The sequence below is a fragment of the Hippocampus guttulatus genome, chromosome 7 (assembly GCF_054856545.1).
Source record: "Hippocampus guttulatus isolate MCC_2025c chromosome 7, RoL_Hgut_1.0, whole genome shotgun sequence".
In the NCBI taxonomy this organism is placed as follows: Eukaryota; Metazoa; Chordata; class Actinopteri; order Syngnathiformes; family Syngnathidae; genus Hippocampus; species Hippocampus guttulatus.
The window spans coordinates 7,333,255-7,348,735 of record NC_141267.1 but is presented as its reverse complement, the minus strand read 5'-3'; the positions used below and the strand labels follow the sequence as shown (position 1 = coordinate 7,348,735).

The 15,481-nt window shown below is 44.1% G+C and overlaps 1 protein-coding gene across 1 annotated transcript; it reads left to right on the top strand.

The window, feature by feature from the left end:
* The first annotated feature begins 631 nt into the window (after positions 1 to 631).
* On the top strand, positions 632 to 14,855 carry nr2f6b (nuclear receptor subfamily 2, group F, member 6b). Its single transcript, XM_086115819.1, has 5 exons — positions 632 to 2,311; positions 3,013 to 3,107; positions 8,744 to 9,081; positions 10,208 to 10,454; positions 12,841 to 14,855. Exons 1-5 carry the CDS (start codon positions 2,043 to 2,045, stop codon positions 13,113 to 13,115), a joined length of 1,224 nt encoding a protein of 407 aa, XP_085971945.1. The 5' UTR covers positions 632 to 2,042; the 3' UTR covers positions 13,116 to 14,855.
* Positions 14,856 to 15,481: the final 626 nt, after the last annotated feature.

Sequence of the window (15,481 nt, the reverse complement as noted above, 5' to 3'; positions counted from 1 at the left end):
TGACCTTTTCCTGAGTTTCTTCATAGTTTCTGTGACGCCACATGAGAACTTGTGACCAGTGGTGCTGCATGTGCAGGCAGGGTGTGTAGGGGGCCTTCCAGCCCCCTCGTGCGGAGCCGAATGAGTGTGAACGTGAATGTGAGCAGCAGGTGTGAAAAGGAGCCGTGGCCTTATCATATAACCTTTTCACAAGTTGCATTACAACAACAGGCCCTCCCTGATATTATTGGGTCAACAATGTCGCAGGAAGTCTTGAGGATTAGAATGGAGTGGGGGGAACAAGAGTATGGGTGCCATGACGAGCCAACCCCATTCAAAGACCCCCCCCCCCCACTCCCACCACCACCTCAATCCACCCCCCTTCATCTTCTTTTGCTTTTGGCAGTGTTGGGGTTAACTCCTCCTGCTCTCTCCATGGCCCGAGGTCAGGGGGGAAACAGGCAGCCAGTCAGGCATTCTTTCTCTATGACTACGTGTGTGTGCGCGCGCACGCGTTGCGGCTGTGGCCCACTCTGTGCTCTTTGACTCTGTTGGCCTTATAAGGCATCCGGCGTCATGGCAACGGCAGGGCTTGAATAGCAGTGTCAAATCCCTGAGCACACAGACACACGCTTACTCTCCCTAAAGGGGGAGACCGAGCCGAGAGAGGCAGACAGAGCCTGACTGAGGCTGAGAGGAGGCTGGGTGCTCTTCACAGAACGGTCTGCCTTCCACTGGAGCTCCGTGACCTGCTTTTTCCTGCTTCTTTGACTAATTTATTCCTATTGGAGGAGGAAGCAGAGGAGGGGGGGGGGGGAGAAAGGACGACACAGTGCAACAGTACACCCCGACTCCCTGGCAGGGAATGTGAAGAGGTTCTGGCCTATGCTTGTAACTGCTGGATGGACAGTGACTTAACAAGACGGGCAAGAAAAAAAAGCGTCTCAAGGGAGGTCGACTTTATTTTTCCCCTGTTTTTTTTTATTTTTATTTGTCTTGTGACATTTGAGCCTTTCCAGCAGGGTTGGAGGCGCTCTAAGAAAACAGAAGTCAACTTCAGACCGGAGGACTAATGAATTTAGTTGCCTCAGAAACCACAGAGGCATTTTTCCAGGAGAAAGAGGGAGTGTGTTGTCTTTCTCAGACCGCTCTGGTTTGAATATAACGCCTGCAGCCAGTGTCAGCATTCTTATGGATTTTTTTTTTGCATCACTTTTGGATCACAGATCAGTTTTTGGGTCCATCCCTCCCCAGTATACGACACATTTGATTTCTTCTCCAAAGTTTCTGAGTGGATGAACATTTGTGGGGATCACCCCCCCCGCCCCCCTGCCTCACGGCCCCTCTCATCAGTGTCACCTCTGCCTCAACAAGTCAATAGTGAGTCTGGACTAGAGCTGGCCCAGATCAGCAGATAACACTTCAGCATTGCACGGAAACTGGTTGGACAAGTTTGGAAGTTGGAGCAGAGGGCAGGGTAGTTTAACCCTGCCTGAAGGAGAACTCTGTTTTATTTTCCTCCCACTTGTCCTTTTGGAAGAAAGCAGTCACGCACACAGAGTCACAGTGGCTGTTTGCTTCTTTGCCACTATACTGAGGGAAAGCTGAGTTTGTTCTTCTCAGAGGAGGAAAGTCTGTGAATGGAAGGGAGAAACCAGAGTGGGAGATTAAGTGTAATTTATTGTTTCCTGGGCTAGAGCAAGCTGCGCCTTTTTTTTTCTTCTCCCGCCTGAACTCTGAACCACTCAATGTGTGTGTAAAGTTTTCTCAGGAGCCATTGATTGGAGGTCAGGGCGGCATACACAAGGGTGAAAGGCAAGAACAGAGGGAGCGGCCAGATTACAGAGGACCAGAGGGCGCCGGGAAGGATCGCCGGGTCAATCCAAACAGAGCACAAGGAGGGAAAGGTCATCGCAGAGACAACTTTTCATCCTTTTGCCTCAAATCTGCCTTCAAGATCAACGCATCGTCACGCGGGCTGACATTTTTTGACTCGGAGAGTAGTTTAAAGCCAGGGCGGGTCAGTGTATGATCCACTCACGGGGCAGCAGGACTCGGAGAATATGGCCATGGTAAGCGGGGGATGGGGCAACCCCAACGGTGACGCGTCAGGACTGGAGGAGAAGGTCTACCTGCGCAGGGAAGAGGAGGAGGGCTCGCCCCACGCCGGAAGCAGCGATGTGGACATCGCCGACGAGGACAAGGCCTGCGTGCTGGACTGCGTGGTGTGCGGCGACAAGTCCAGCGGGAAGCATTACGGCGTGTTCACATGCGAGGGCTGCAAGAGCTTCTTCAAAAGGAGCATCCGACGCAACCTCAACTACTCCTGCAGGTAACTTGTTTAGTTAAGTCTCAAGAACGGATCAAATGGATCACATTTTTCTTGGTGGAGTGTGTCCTTTTTATTTTTATTATTATTATTTTTTTCCAAACTTCCCGCAATTGGGAAGTTTCCAGAAATTCTTTTTTTTTGGTTTGTTTTTCCTTTTGCAGCCACATATGCTTGTCATTTCCTCACCATCGAATGACATGCCGTACAAGTGTCACAAACAGGCCCGGCAAAAAGGAAAAACATGATCACCCTGAAGGTCAGGCATGTTGCCGGATTGCCTGAGAAGCTCACCACTGACATTTTTCTTGCACTAGGGAAGTGCTGCAAACTCAATTCTCTGCTGAAGGCCTGGGGAATTTTCAGCCACATAACGTGGTTATTCCTTTTCTCGTCATAATACGCTAACCCTGAAAGGAATGCGTCTTTTTAATCAGCGTGTCACATCCAGGGCTGAAAGGAATGTTGCCAGTGCTCGTCTGCTGTAAAAGTCGACACAAGGGCGTGTAGGGCTGATGATTTACAAAGGTCACAGCCTTGAAGAGCTATTCAGACACGCCGGCTCGCACTTTTCACTCATCAGAAAGGTCCATGAGAGGAGGGGGGGGGGGGGGGCATTCAACATGTGAATACAAAGTGCTTATTGGAAAAGCGCTCCGAGCTGGAAGGTTCTCATCACCTTACATTCACGTGTGTCACTGCAGATCAAACCGGGAATGCCAAATCGACCAGCACCATCGCAACCAGTGCCAGTTCTGTCGACTGAAGAAATGTTTCCGTGTTGGCATGCGCAAAGAAGGTTAGTTCAACACGTTTGCCACGAGGCTTTCATAACATGGGAGCGGGTCATCTTGAAAGCACTTCAAACTGCATGTGAAATGCTTGATTTGTGACAGAAAACTACACAAGACTAAATCAAATGGGGGAATCGTGGTAAATAGATCACCATAAAACAGGGTTAAAAAAAAGAAAAAAAAGACATGTAATTTACAGCACCTCTCAAGCTCCATCAGGCTGCACTGGGAGCGTCGGTTTCAGATCTCTTCAGAGTTGGCCGGGTTCAAGTCTGGGGCTTTGTTTGGACATTCACAAAGTTGTCCTGGAGCCACTCCTTTATTTTCTTGGCTGTGTGCTTTGGGTCATTGTCTCGTTAGAAGGTGAACCTTCACCTCAGTCTAAGGTCCTGGCCACTGCGGAGCAAGTTTTCATTCAGGGTGTCTTCGTACATGGCTAGTTTTGTTCTGCATTTCCCTCAATCTTCCTACTGCTGAAAAACATCCCCAGAGCCCGATGCTGCCAACTTTGTGCATCACTTGGAGGGATGGGATTGGTCAGGTGATGAGCGGTGCCTGATTTCCTCCAAGCATAGCACCTGCCAATCACACCAAAGACTTCAATCTTGTGTCTCATCAGCTCTACAGACACTTCCTTTCACTTTCATGCTTGATTTGTGCTCTGACATGTCACCCGTGAGGCCTTATATAGAGAGGTGTGTGCCTTTCCCAATCATGTCCACTCAACTGATTTCAAGTGGACTCCAATTAAGTTGTCGGAACCTCTCAGGGATGATCAGTGGAAACATGACACACCTGAGCTAAACTTTGAGTTTCATGGCAGAGGCTGTGGATACTTATCTAAATGTGATTTGGTCATTTTTTAAAAACTTTCAAAAAAAAAAGGGGTTTTGCGGTCATTATGGGGTGTTGTGCGTAAAATGTTAAGGGTGGGAGGTGTGGTGAATCTATAGTTGCTGATGGTATAGCGGTACACTCACCTGACTTGTGTGTGGGCAGCGTGGCATCGGTTCCCACTCTGTGACGGTTTGAATGTGGGTGTGAATGGTTGTTTGTCTCTATATGTGCCCTGCGACTGACTGGCGACCAGTTCAGAGTGTGGTCTGCCTTCCGCCCAAAGTCACGCGAGATAGGTTCCAGCAACTCCCTCTGACCCTCTTCAGGATAGGCGGTGTTGGAAATGGATGGATGATGAATCTATTATGTTTTCGAAAATAAAAGCTGGAAAAAGTGTAGCACTGTGAATACTTTACAGATTTGCTTTAGCCGAAATAGATAGATAGACAGACAGACAGACAGACAGACAGACAGACAGATAGACAGATAGATAGATAGATAGATAGATAGATAATTTTCTGCTCAGTGTGAAGGCAAGCAGTGACATTTCCAGTGACCCAAGCTGATTATTTCTACTTTCAACTGAGGGCATGTTTTCACCACGGTGCGCAACTCTGGCAGCTGCTGATCTTACGTGATAAGCAGGTGGCCGAAGGCAAGGGTATCATTTGAATAACAGGGGGGAAAGTGGCTGTTCTCACAACATATTTGAACAGGGGAAAAAACAAAAAAAGAAACACTTTGCTGTTTTAATTATTCCCATGTGAATACTTTCATTTCAGATTCATAACTTTACTGACGAGCATGTTAAAGTCTTGCAACTGCAGTGCACATGACTTCCTCGGGTCTCCACAGCTAATGCACACTAAGGAGTGACATGTAGCAGAGGTTATATTGGGCCTGGTTAGTAATGAGTGACGGTGGCCGTGACGCATGTTGTTGCTCTTTCCACACTACCTGGAATTGTGGAGCTCAACTCTGGCCCAGTGAAAGTAGCTTTAACTTTTGAAGAGATTATATATACCGCTGCTTGATGAACTTAAAGGTGCTATATGTAGAAATTATTTACAGCATACTGAGAAAAACTCTGAGCCCCTGCTCGATGTGTTCTTGAGCAATTCTATCATGGCCTTATACAGTATAACTGTAAGGTCACTCAGTGGAGCGTAGACCCCCGCCAAGGCTTAACTGTTAACTACTGTGGACGAAAAACTCTTTATATTTGTCCATCTGGAAGATTGAAAAATGGTGCCGTTATGATTATGGAGTATGGACTGTTCAATTGTTTTGAATTAAAAAAACAAAGATTGCCCATTGATCTGGATCCACGTGAAAATGGATTGTTACAGTTTGTGTAATTCATTTTGTGTGTGAGCCTGTTCATTTTTTTGTTCAACTCTTTCTAAATGACAGCTGTAACCAAGACAACTAAAACCAAATAACTTCGTTATTTAGTTACGTATAAAACCCCCAATTACTGTAGATACAGTATATTAACTCATTCAGTACCAGCCAATTCCGTACCAAGTCTGAAAAGACGTTTAAAAACGTCTTTGGGAATGAATGAGTTAAAACCAATGAATACACGGTACCATTTTATGGTAATGCATAGCAAGTGAAGAAATTGTAAGCTCTATCTGTAGTCTCATTTAATGAAAGGTTTGTATAGTAGCATTGTTCGCAGCAATTACTTTTGATCGTAGCACTAAAATGAACACAAAAATTTAAAAAACAGGAGTAACAACAGACAACTAAATCCACGAAGAGCTGCAGCAAATCTCCACACACTGTTTTATTTGGATCTTGTTCACATATTGTATGTTTATAACTTGAGATTTCATCAAAGTCTCAAACTATGTCTTTTTCTTCAAATTTAAAAATACATTTTTCATATTTACACAACAACATTAACAACACAGTTTCACTTGAGCAACGCTCACCAAGAGTATTGGAGATACGAACCTTTTTCTTTTGTAGCGAGGGGCCTGAGCATAAACAAATGACCAACTGAAAACAGTTCCAAATTGAAGAGTAACAAAACGCATATATGAAATAAATGATTGGAACTTGATTGCTTTATTGCTATGTGTAATACAAACAGTACAAACTGTGGCATGCTCAGTTGCGACTGGCGTAGACGGTCAGTAAAACTCACAGGGCCGTGCAGTGACCTTTGGAGGGGCAGGTGCTCAAAGTAAAAAACAAAACAAAACGGGCGCATGTGCAACTGATGGCGTTCTTGCACCGTCCACCCACTCGGGGTTCGAACCTACACCACCATCTCACCGCCAGCCTGGATGCAGAGCTAAGACTGCTGAGCTAAAAGCCAGCAAAAGGCCAGCCTTGAAAGCTCAGAAGAGTGAGCTTTTTACCAACGTACCCTCGTGCAGCTCCAGCTAAAATCTGTTACACATGGAACAAGAGTTTGAAACGCCTTACCCAAACATAACTTCCAGCATGACTCGTTGCACTATGTACTGTACTTGTACAAGGCTGAAATGACAAATCTTTCATTTTGAACAAGCTGAATTGTAGCAGGCTATATTCACAATGAAATTTACATTGGACCACAACATACCACGTCACTGTGGTAGGGAGCAGTGCAAAGGGAAAGTAGTCTTGAGATGTATTTACGGTACCTGATGTCGTATGCAGAACAGCTTTTGAGGGGATTTGTGGAGCGACTGCTGCTGGAGGCGGGCTGATTTGGCCGGAGCGTAGAAGCTACAACAGAAAATGGGAGAAGAGTTAGTAAGGCAAGTATTATATGATCACAACATGTATTTGAAATGGCTCACTGTGAATAACCTGCTGGACTTCTGACAGTTTGGAGCAGGGCTGGGCTTTGCAAAAGAGCAACGCTTGCTGAGGCCCAGCCAACATGCTAGTCTCAACTTTGTCTATATTACTTTGGATGTATTTAGAAAAAGCACATTGTGATATATATTGTTAAACTGAATAATTAAAAACATTAAAAGTACATCTTTACACTTTAAAAATGATAATTTTGGACCCGTTTCTCAAGAGGGGTTGCCCACGGTGAGAGTCGCAGAGCAGGTGTGGACATACTTATTGTGCCTGTACATTGCGGTTAACCCCAGTGGATGAGAGGATACCCTCCCGCCGCCTTTGGGTGTGGGGAAGGGTCCTGACTGCTTGTGCCTCTGCATCAAACATCAGCTCTGAGTACACACCCTTTTGGGAGTCCTTGGAGGGTTAGGCGGAGAGCGCTCCCTCTGGGCACTTCCTTGTTCTGCTGGGGGACTTCAATGGTCACGTGGGCAATGACAGTGAGACCAGGAAGGGCGTGATTAGGATGAACGCCTCCCCCATGGATCAGTATCCGAGCGGTGTTCTGTTTTTGGACTTCTGTGCTTGTTGTGGATTGTCGATAAAACACCACGTTCTAACATAAGTGTGTCCACTTGGCATCAGGACACCCTTGGCCGCAGTTTGATGATAGACTTTATAGTCATGTCATCGGATTTGTGACCGCATGTTTCAAACGCTCGGGTGAAGAGAGGGGAAGAGCCGTCAACTGATCACCACCTGGTGGTGTGTTGGCTCCGTTGGTGGAGGTAGATCTCGGTCCGACCTGGCACACCCAACCGTATTGTGAGGGTTCACTGGGAGCATCTGACAGAATCCCTTGTCAGAAAGAGTTTGAACTCCAACCCCGGGCAGAGCTTTTGCCCACATCCTGGTGGGAGGCGGAGAACACTGAGTGAGTGAGAGATGATTCTATTATTGAGGCAGCAGATCAGTTGTGCCCATAAGGTGGTCAATGTTGGGCTCTGACCGAACCGAATATTCTTTTAAGGATGCCCACCAAAAAATGCAGGCTCATACAAAGTGCGATTACAAAAATATGTTTGAAAGAAAATTGCACAGACAGAGTATAAAATGAAATGGCTGGTCACAAGGTGCCAGGAAAATCAAGGCTTCATACCAAAAGCGCTTGCAAAGGAAAGGTTCAATAGAATATCGAGAATACACAATGGAAATATCAAAACATCCGATAACACAGAGCAATACTAGAGTCGCAAAAATCCTTACAAACATCTATGAACAAAAACGAGAGAGACTATGAATGATATCAAGAGGTCTAGAAAATGACACTTGAAGCACAACAGCAAACAAGGTCAACAAGGCATAGTAGAAGTCAGAGTCCTTAAATACAAGGCTCGGATTGATGGGGAAACAAGGCACGGGTGCATCTGCCGGAGGGAAACGCCCTTCGCACACAATCGAGACAGAACATGACAATGCCTGTCATGGTGGCACCCCTCGAATTTGCTTTTGGACACCGGCGATACGGGATGCCATGCAGGTGAAAGATGAGTCCGAGTGGGCCTTTTTGGCCTGTGGGACTTCGGAGGCAGCTGATGGGTACCGTCTGCCCCAGCTACAATGCTCACAAACCCACAAACCCACCACCACCACCCCTCGGTGTGTCAGGAGGGGGAAACAGTGTACCATTAACACTGTGGTGGAGATGGGCTGCTGCTGAAACCCACTCAGGACTTCAAATCAACAGCATTAAAAAAAAAAAGTTGAAAAATTACAAACTATCAAAAACAATTGCATTTAAATTCAGCCTCTCTGGGTTCATATTTACCTTCTTATGTTATCTATCTAAAATGTTATGTTATCTTATGTTTTCGAAGATTGATATATTGCAATTGGAATTCAATATGTTGTTCATCTTCAACCATGCACTTCTATTTTTCTAAAGTAAAAGCAAAGCCACCGTGTCATGCATATTTGCACATGTGTCATACCACTCCTCTCTGTGTTCGTGCAGCTGTCCAGAGGGGTCGCATCCCACCTTCCCACACAGGTATCAGTCCCAACTCCCAACGAGCTGGCGTAGTCGGAGGCGTGTTACCCGGTCATCTTGGGGCAGATTACTTCAACGGCCAGCCGGTGTCGGAGCTCATCTCCCAGCTGCTTCGGGCCGAGCCGTACCCCCACAGCCGCTATGGGACCCAGTACGGCCAAGCGCAGATGGGGGCTTCTGCGAGCGGAGCCCCCGTCATGGGTATCGACAGCATCTGCGAGCTAGCTGCCCGGCTCCTCTTCAGCACCATAGAGTGGGCCAGAAACATCCCGTACTTTCCAGAGCTTCCAGTTTCAGAGCAGGTCAGTCAAGGATGATGAGCTATGGCAACAGCTGATTAAATGAAAACCACCTGAAGTAGATTAGTTATTCATCCATCAATTTTCTGACCCGCTTATACTTTTTTCTTGGCCATTTAGCTCATGGGTTTAGCTCGGGCCTTGAAAATCAAAAGTGCATGTACCCGGTAGTTGTTTTCACACCTCCACTTTCCCTGTTGTAATCGATCGGATGAACTACAGTCGCTCTTGAATAATGTCATTATTCCGATGTGTTGCGATATTATGTTTTTGTTTTTGTTTTTTTTGCAGTAGCTCTTGGTTTACAAACGAAAACGACAAAAATACAACATGTAAAGTAATAAAAGAGTACAGTACTTTTATGCAGAGGAGAGTTTAAAAAAACACACACAGTTACTTTTTTTGTCCATTTTAGAACCTGTACCGTATTGGCCTGAATATAAGACGGTGATTTTTGTATTGAAATAAGACTGAAAAAGTGGGGATCGTCTTATATTCGGGGTCTAGACATTATACCCATTCACGACGCTAGATGACGCCAGATATCATTAAAGCGAATGCTGAACTTGACTCACCAGGCCAAAGTGAACCCCTGCCACGAAGAATAAAAATAAATATAGCGGTAAGAAAGAAAAGAGAAGAAAGTAATAGAAGAGATAACAGAAAATGGAGATACGTAGCGACAATCTGGAGAAAAGTGGTTCGAAGATCTGCCAGGTTAACCGGCAGCTGAGGAGTAGTAATGGTGTAATTTACATTTCAAAAATCAGAAGCCATTCATTTACAAATGTGATTGCACTTTAGTTTACATATTTAAATGTTGAGATATTAAAATTTGAATGAGGCAAAATAACATGCTTTTTCTCTCAAATATATTGTTAGAATCATTTGTTTCAGATGTACTGTAATTATTTTCTGTATAAAAATTAAGTTGGTGTTCAAAAAGTCTTTTTTCAAACTTGAGTCTTGAAAAAGGGGGGTCGTCTTATAATCAGGCCCGTCTTATATTCGGGCCAATACGGTATTTTTTTTTTTTTTTTTTACTACTTTTGCCACCTCTATCACTCAAGACACTGGCAAGAATGACGTGGTTGCACTTGCTTAAAAAAAAAAATCTGACTTCCGACAGGTGGCACTGCTGAGACTAAGCTGGAGCGAACTTTTCATTCTCAACGCAGCGCAGTCTGCTTTGCCACTACACATGGCCCCCCTGCTGGCGGCGGCTGGCTTCCACTCGTCCCCTATGTCTGCTGAGCGAGTGGTGTCCTTCATGGACCAGGTCAGGGTCTTCCAGGACCAAGTGGACAAGCTCAACAGACTGCAAGTGGACACGGCGGAATACAGTTGCCTGAAAGCCATTGCTCTCTTTTCACCTGGTAGGTCTACATGTTGAACCCTTTCATGCACCTTGTAACCTCATAACATGACAAGATGTCCACTGCAGTAACTGCTTTCCCTGGAAGGGTGAATTGAGTGATCAAAACTTCTGTATGTCCATCCATTTCCAACAGGTGTCAAACTCAAGGCCCGGGGGCCAAATCAGGCCCGCCACATCATTTGATGTGGCCCGCAAAAGCAAATCAATTATGTCAAACTTCATGATGCTTGCTAAAATCTGTACCAAAATGTCAAATTTTCAATTCTAATAAAGAAGAGTGATACCGTAAGCATTTTCTTGTTACCAAACTCCTCATTTCGGTAACTCAAACAATAGGCAAATAAACTGTTATTCCTGACTTCTTTATATGGTTTCAGTCATAATGGCCCTCCAAGGGAAACTGGAACTAAAATCAGGCCCGCGACAAAAATGAGTTTGACACCCCTGATAGTCTTCACTGAACCTAACTCGTATGTTTATGCAATGTGGGAGGGAACCCATGCAAGCACTGGCAAAACATACAAACTTGTCAGTCTTTCCATGCTGCACCGTTGTCCTTGTTTCCTCGCCCCGCTGCACTTCCATCTCCATGGAAATAATACAAACGTTCTCAAGTTGTGAAAGAATTGCCAAAGAAGCCCGATTATCACTGTAGTCAGCTAACCTAGCAGATGACTTGACTCCCGAAGTATTAACGGTACTCCTTGTTTCACGGATTTTTAATGATGCTTATCCATCTAAAAACATGATTCAAAGAAAAGACAGTCTTCTTTTCCGGACACATTTTCACCCAATGTGGAAGATTTTAAAAAAACAGAGAGGCAATAGATTGGCAAGTAAAACATAGCTTGCAATTGCTCTCTCAAATATGGCAAAACTATGAAGAACCATGTTTTCTTCACATTTTAGCCCCCTTGCACTAGAGTTTGAACAGAGACCTATGCAAACATATTGCAATACGATGCTCATGCAGTCAGGAATTGAACTACAATATGACAGTAAACTGTGCGAATCACATTTTGTTGTTGTATGATGAGGAAAAGACGTACTGAGAAAGTGTCCCTTCCATTAATGTAGCTACTAAAGATGTTTTATAGTTTGACTTTTGGTGAGTTGGTGCCAGGGCAGCAGGGTGAGATACAGGTTAGAATTTCTCTCTCACAGTTCTGAGGTTCAGAGTTCAAGTCTAAGCTGGGGGCATTTCTGTGTACAGTTTGCATGTTCTCCCTGTCCTTTGTCCATGTTCCAAAAACATGCATGCTAGGTTAAATGAAGACTAAATTGACCTGAGGTGTGAATGTGGGTGTGATTGGTATATATGTGCCATGCAAAGCCCAAAATCAGCTGGGATAGGTGATAGCTATATTAAAAAAAAAAAAAAAAAAAAAATGGCCGGATAGGTGGTTCAAAGTTTTTGGAGCTTCAGCCACAATTATCAAAAACTGAAGACGTTTCTGTTGTTTTGGCATAAATAATTTTAGACCCTGATGAAGTTAAAAAGCAGAGTCCGCCATCATTTGAAACGGCGTTCCCCAGCCTTTTTTGCGGCCAAGATTCACATTTTATGTTTTTTAGATAGTTGGACAACGGTGCATTATTTGTCCGAAATAAATAATTTTTAGACCAATTAAGTGAAATTGGATTATTGATCAATTATGTCTTCGAAAAAGAGTTTGGTTAAAAATAACAAAAATGGACCGATCCACTACTTGGGTCAATTTGACCCCACAAAATTGGTTGTTTTTGTGCAAAACAAACCCCCAAATTGGGTCGTTTTGAAGAAAACCCACAAAACAGGAATATTTTGTTCACAACTCAAAAACTCACAAATTAAATTTAGAGTGCAAAATCAAAGATTCGATAAACAGTTTCAAAATATAACCCAATTTGTGTCAAAAATTGACTGATCTACGACTTGGGTCAATTTGATCCAAAATTGGGTCATTTTTGTACAAACAAGCCATTTTGTACAAAACAAATTGTGATGCCTTGTATAAAACAACTCAAAGTAGGATTGAATTGACTCAAGTAGCAGCTCGATCACGTTTTGACCCAAATTAATTTTAGCGTGCAAGCTTAATGGTAAACCAGCGAAAACAGTTGGGTAAAAAATAAGCCAATTAGGGATCAAAAAGAGACCGACTGCTACTTGACCCGCTTTGTTGTTGTTGTTGTTACAGAACAAGTCCCTAAAAATTGGGTTATTTTGTTGAGAAAAAATGGATTGTTTTTAATTACGAAAAAACGAAAATAGGAAATTGACCTAAATAGTCCCATTTTGACACATAATTGGGTTCTTTTTTGACCCAACTGTTTTTCAAGTGAGAGAACAATGGAATATATACCTTATAAAGCGAGGTCCTCTCCTGTGCGTTTGCTGTCAGATGCATGCGGTCTGACTGATCCAGCCCACGTGGAGTCACTGCAGGAGAAGGCCCAGGTGGCCCTGACTGAGTACGAGAGGTTGCAGTACCCCAATCAGCCTCAGCGCTTCGGCCGCTTGCTCCTGCGCCTGCCGGCTCTTCGCGCCGTGCCGGCTAACCTCATCTCTCAGCTCTTCTTCATGCGCCTGGTTGGCAAGACCCCTATTGAGACTCTGATCCGAGACATGCAGTTGTCAGGGAGCTCCATCAGCTGGCCCTACGCCCCGGGACAGTAGGGAACCTGAGCAAATGGGAGGATACAGAGAACATGAAAAATGCAGGATATTAGGTCAATTTATTTGCAGCACTTGTGCGCTTATAGGCTCTGGTCTTCATCTGATATGTCTTTGTCTCATTCTGGACTGCAAAAATTAAAATGCAGAGTTAGGCCATGAGCACATAACTACCTCCTCCCACCTCATCCTTAATGTGACTGAGCTCGATCCAAGCGTGTGCGTGTGTGTGTGTGTGTGTGTGTGTGCATGTGTGTGTGTGTGTGCGCGCGAACATTGTCTGTTTCGTGCAAATGAAGCCACAACATCACCACATCATCAACTTGAGTAGGTCGCTTCAGACTGGATCAAAGTTGTTACCAAATGTATTGTATCATGTTGTTATAGCCCGTCTATGGGAAACCGCTTGACCATTTATTCGATGTCCAACTAAAAGTACTGGAATGCTCTTTGTTGTCACTTCAGCGCACTAAAGTAAAGTAACAACTGTTTTTGAACAACTAAATGCCACGAGCGAGGCAAGCAAAACTGTGCACTAGTTGACAACTGTGTGTTAATAATATGACTTGTGACGTTATAAAATCCTATTAGTAACATCTACCGTTGTGCTAATGGCGCGTAGATGTCAATTTGTGGGCATATTTTTGCCCCATTAGTTTTATGTAGATGTTCTACAAATATGCCAAAGTTGTCCGCCTAAACATGATCACTAAGACACAATTGCTCTACGAGTGTGGACAAAACACTTACTCGTATGTGGAACTTAGGCTACATGTCAAGAAAATCAAATAAATGTTCAAAATTAACGGCAGTTCCCGTTATGTGTCAAATAATATTTGCTCCTCAAATATTGTTCCAATTCACTCTCTGAAGTTGCCCACCCCCTTTTATTCAGGATTTGCTGCCCCCAAGTGGCCGAAATGTAAATACTTTTTTGCACACAAATAAGAGTGGTTTTAATATACAGTATGTAGGAAATGTCACGCTGATGAGGTTAGGCAGTTTATTAAAAAAAAAAGAAAACATTCTATTGCTCCCCAGATTGTCATATCTATTATTACCTCATGTTTTACTCTCTCAGACAAAGATTGTACAGTGAACCATGAATGCGCTATAAGAGTAAATTTACAGGGATCAATGTCCATCTTCACAAGAATGTATGTCATTTTCTCCCAAAGACAGTCACGTGCTTTGATTTGTAGACACATTGTCTTTTGAAATGTAAGTTAAGAAGGCACCCAAAATTGTGTAGCTCATAAAAGAAAGGTACGAACGACCCTTATGTTTCTTTTGTCTAAAAGGTACCAGTCGTTCATTTAGATTTTGATGTAATTCAGTGTCATAAAGCAAACATGGCCTTACAAAAGGTACTGTAGAGAATGATAGCTTTGATAACGCAAGGCACTTGTCGGTACTAAAATGTTCCCATATTGTTAACATCACAAATGGTGACTCAAAGTGATGCATGAACATGATGCAAACAGATGGTTTTCTCTGACTTTTTGTATTATCTGTCAAATTGTCAAAAGACCACAACTTCCTCAAAAGGTCAAAATGTTCTTCACTTTATCTTTTTTTTTTTTTGGTCATAATTAAAACTATAGTGATTTCACTGCGCTCTTTTCATTATGCTTAAATGATGACTTGTATTTTTTTTGACCTTGCCGAATTAAAACTAAATGCAGATAAAATTAAATGTTTGTGAGTCTATGTTTGAGCCATCTTGTATGCACACTGGCAACAAAGGTAACTATCACGGCGAGCAAGTGGTTAGCGCATCGACCTCACAGTGCAGATGTCATGGGTTCGATCCCAGCTCCGGCATCCCTGCGTTGAGTTTGCATGTTCTACCTGGGCCTGTGTGGGTTTTCTCCAGGCACTCCGGTTTCCTCCCACATTGATTGAACACTCCAAATTGTCCCTACGTGTGAGTGTGAGAGCGGATGGTTGTTCATCTGTGTGCCCTGCGATTGGCTGGCAACTAGTTCAGGGTGTCCCCCGACTACTGCCCGAAGACAGCTGGGATAGGCGCCAGCACCGCGACCCTTGTGAGGATAAAGCGGATCGGAAAATGAATGACTGAATAAATCAATGTATGCATACTCATGTGGATAACAGCCAGTTGACTATCATGTGAAGAAAACGGATTTTCTTTATCCATCCATCCATTTTCCGAACCGCTTGATCCTCACTAGGGTCGCGGGGGTTGCTGGAGCCTATCCCAGCCGTCTTCGGGCAGTAGGCGGGGGACACCCTGAATCAGTTGCCAGCCAATCGCAGGGCACACAGAGACGAACAACCATTCACGCCCACACTCACACCTAGGGACAATTTAGAGCGTCCAATCAGCCTGACATGCATGTTTTTGG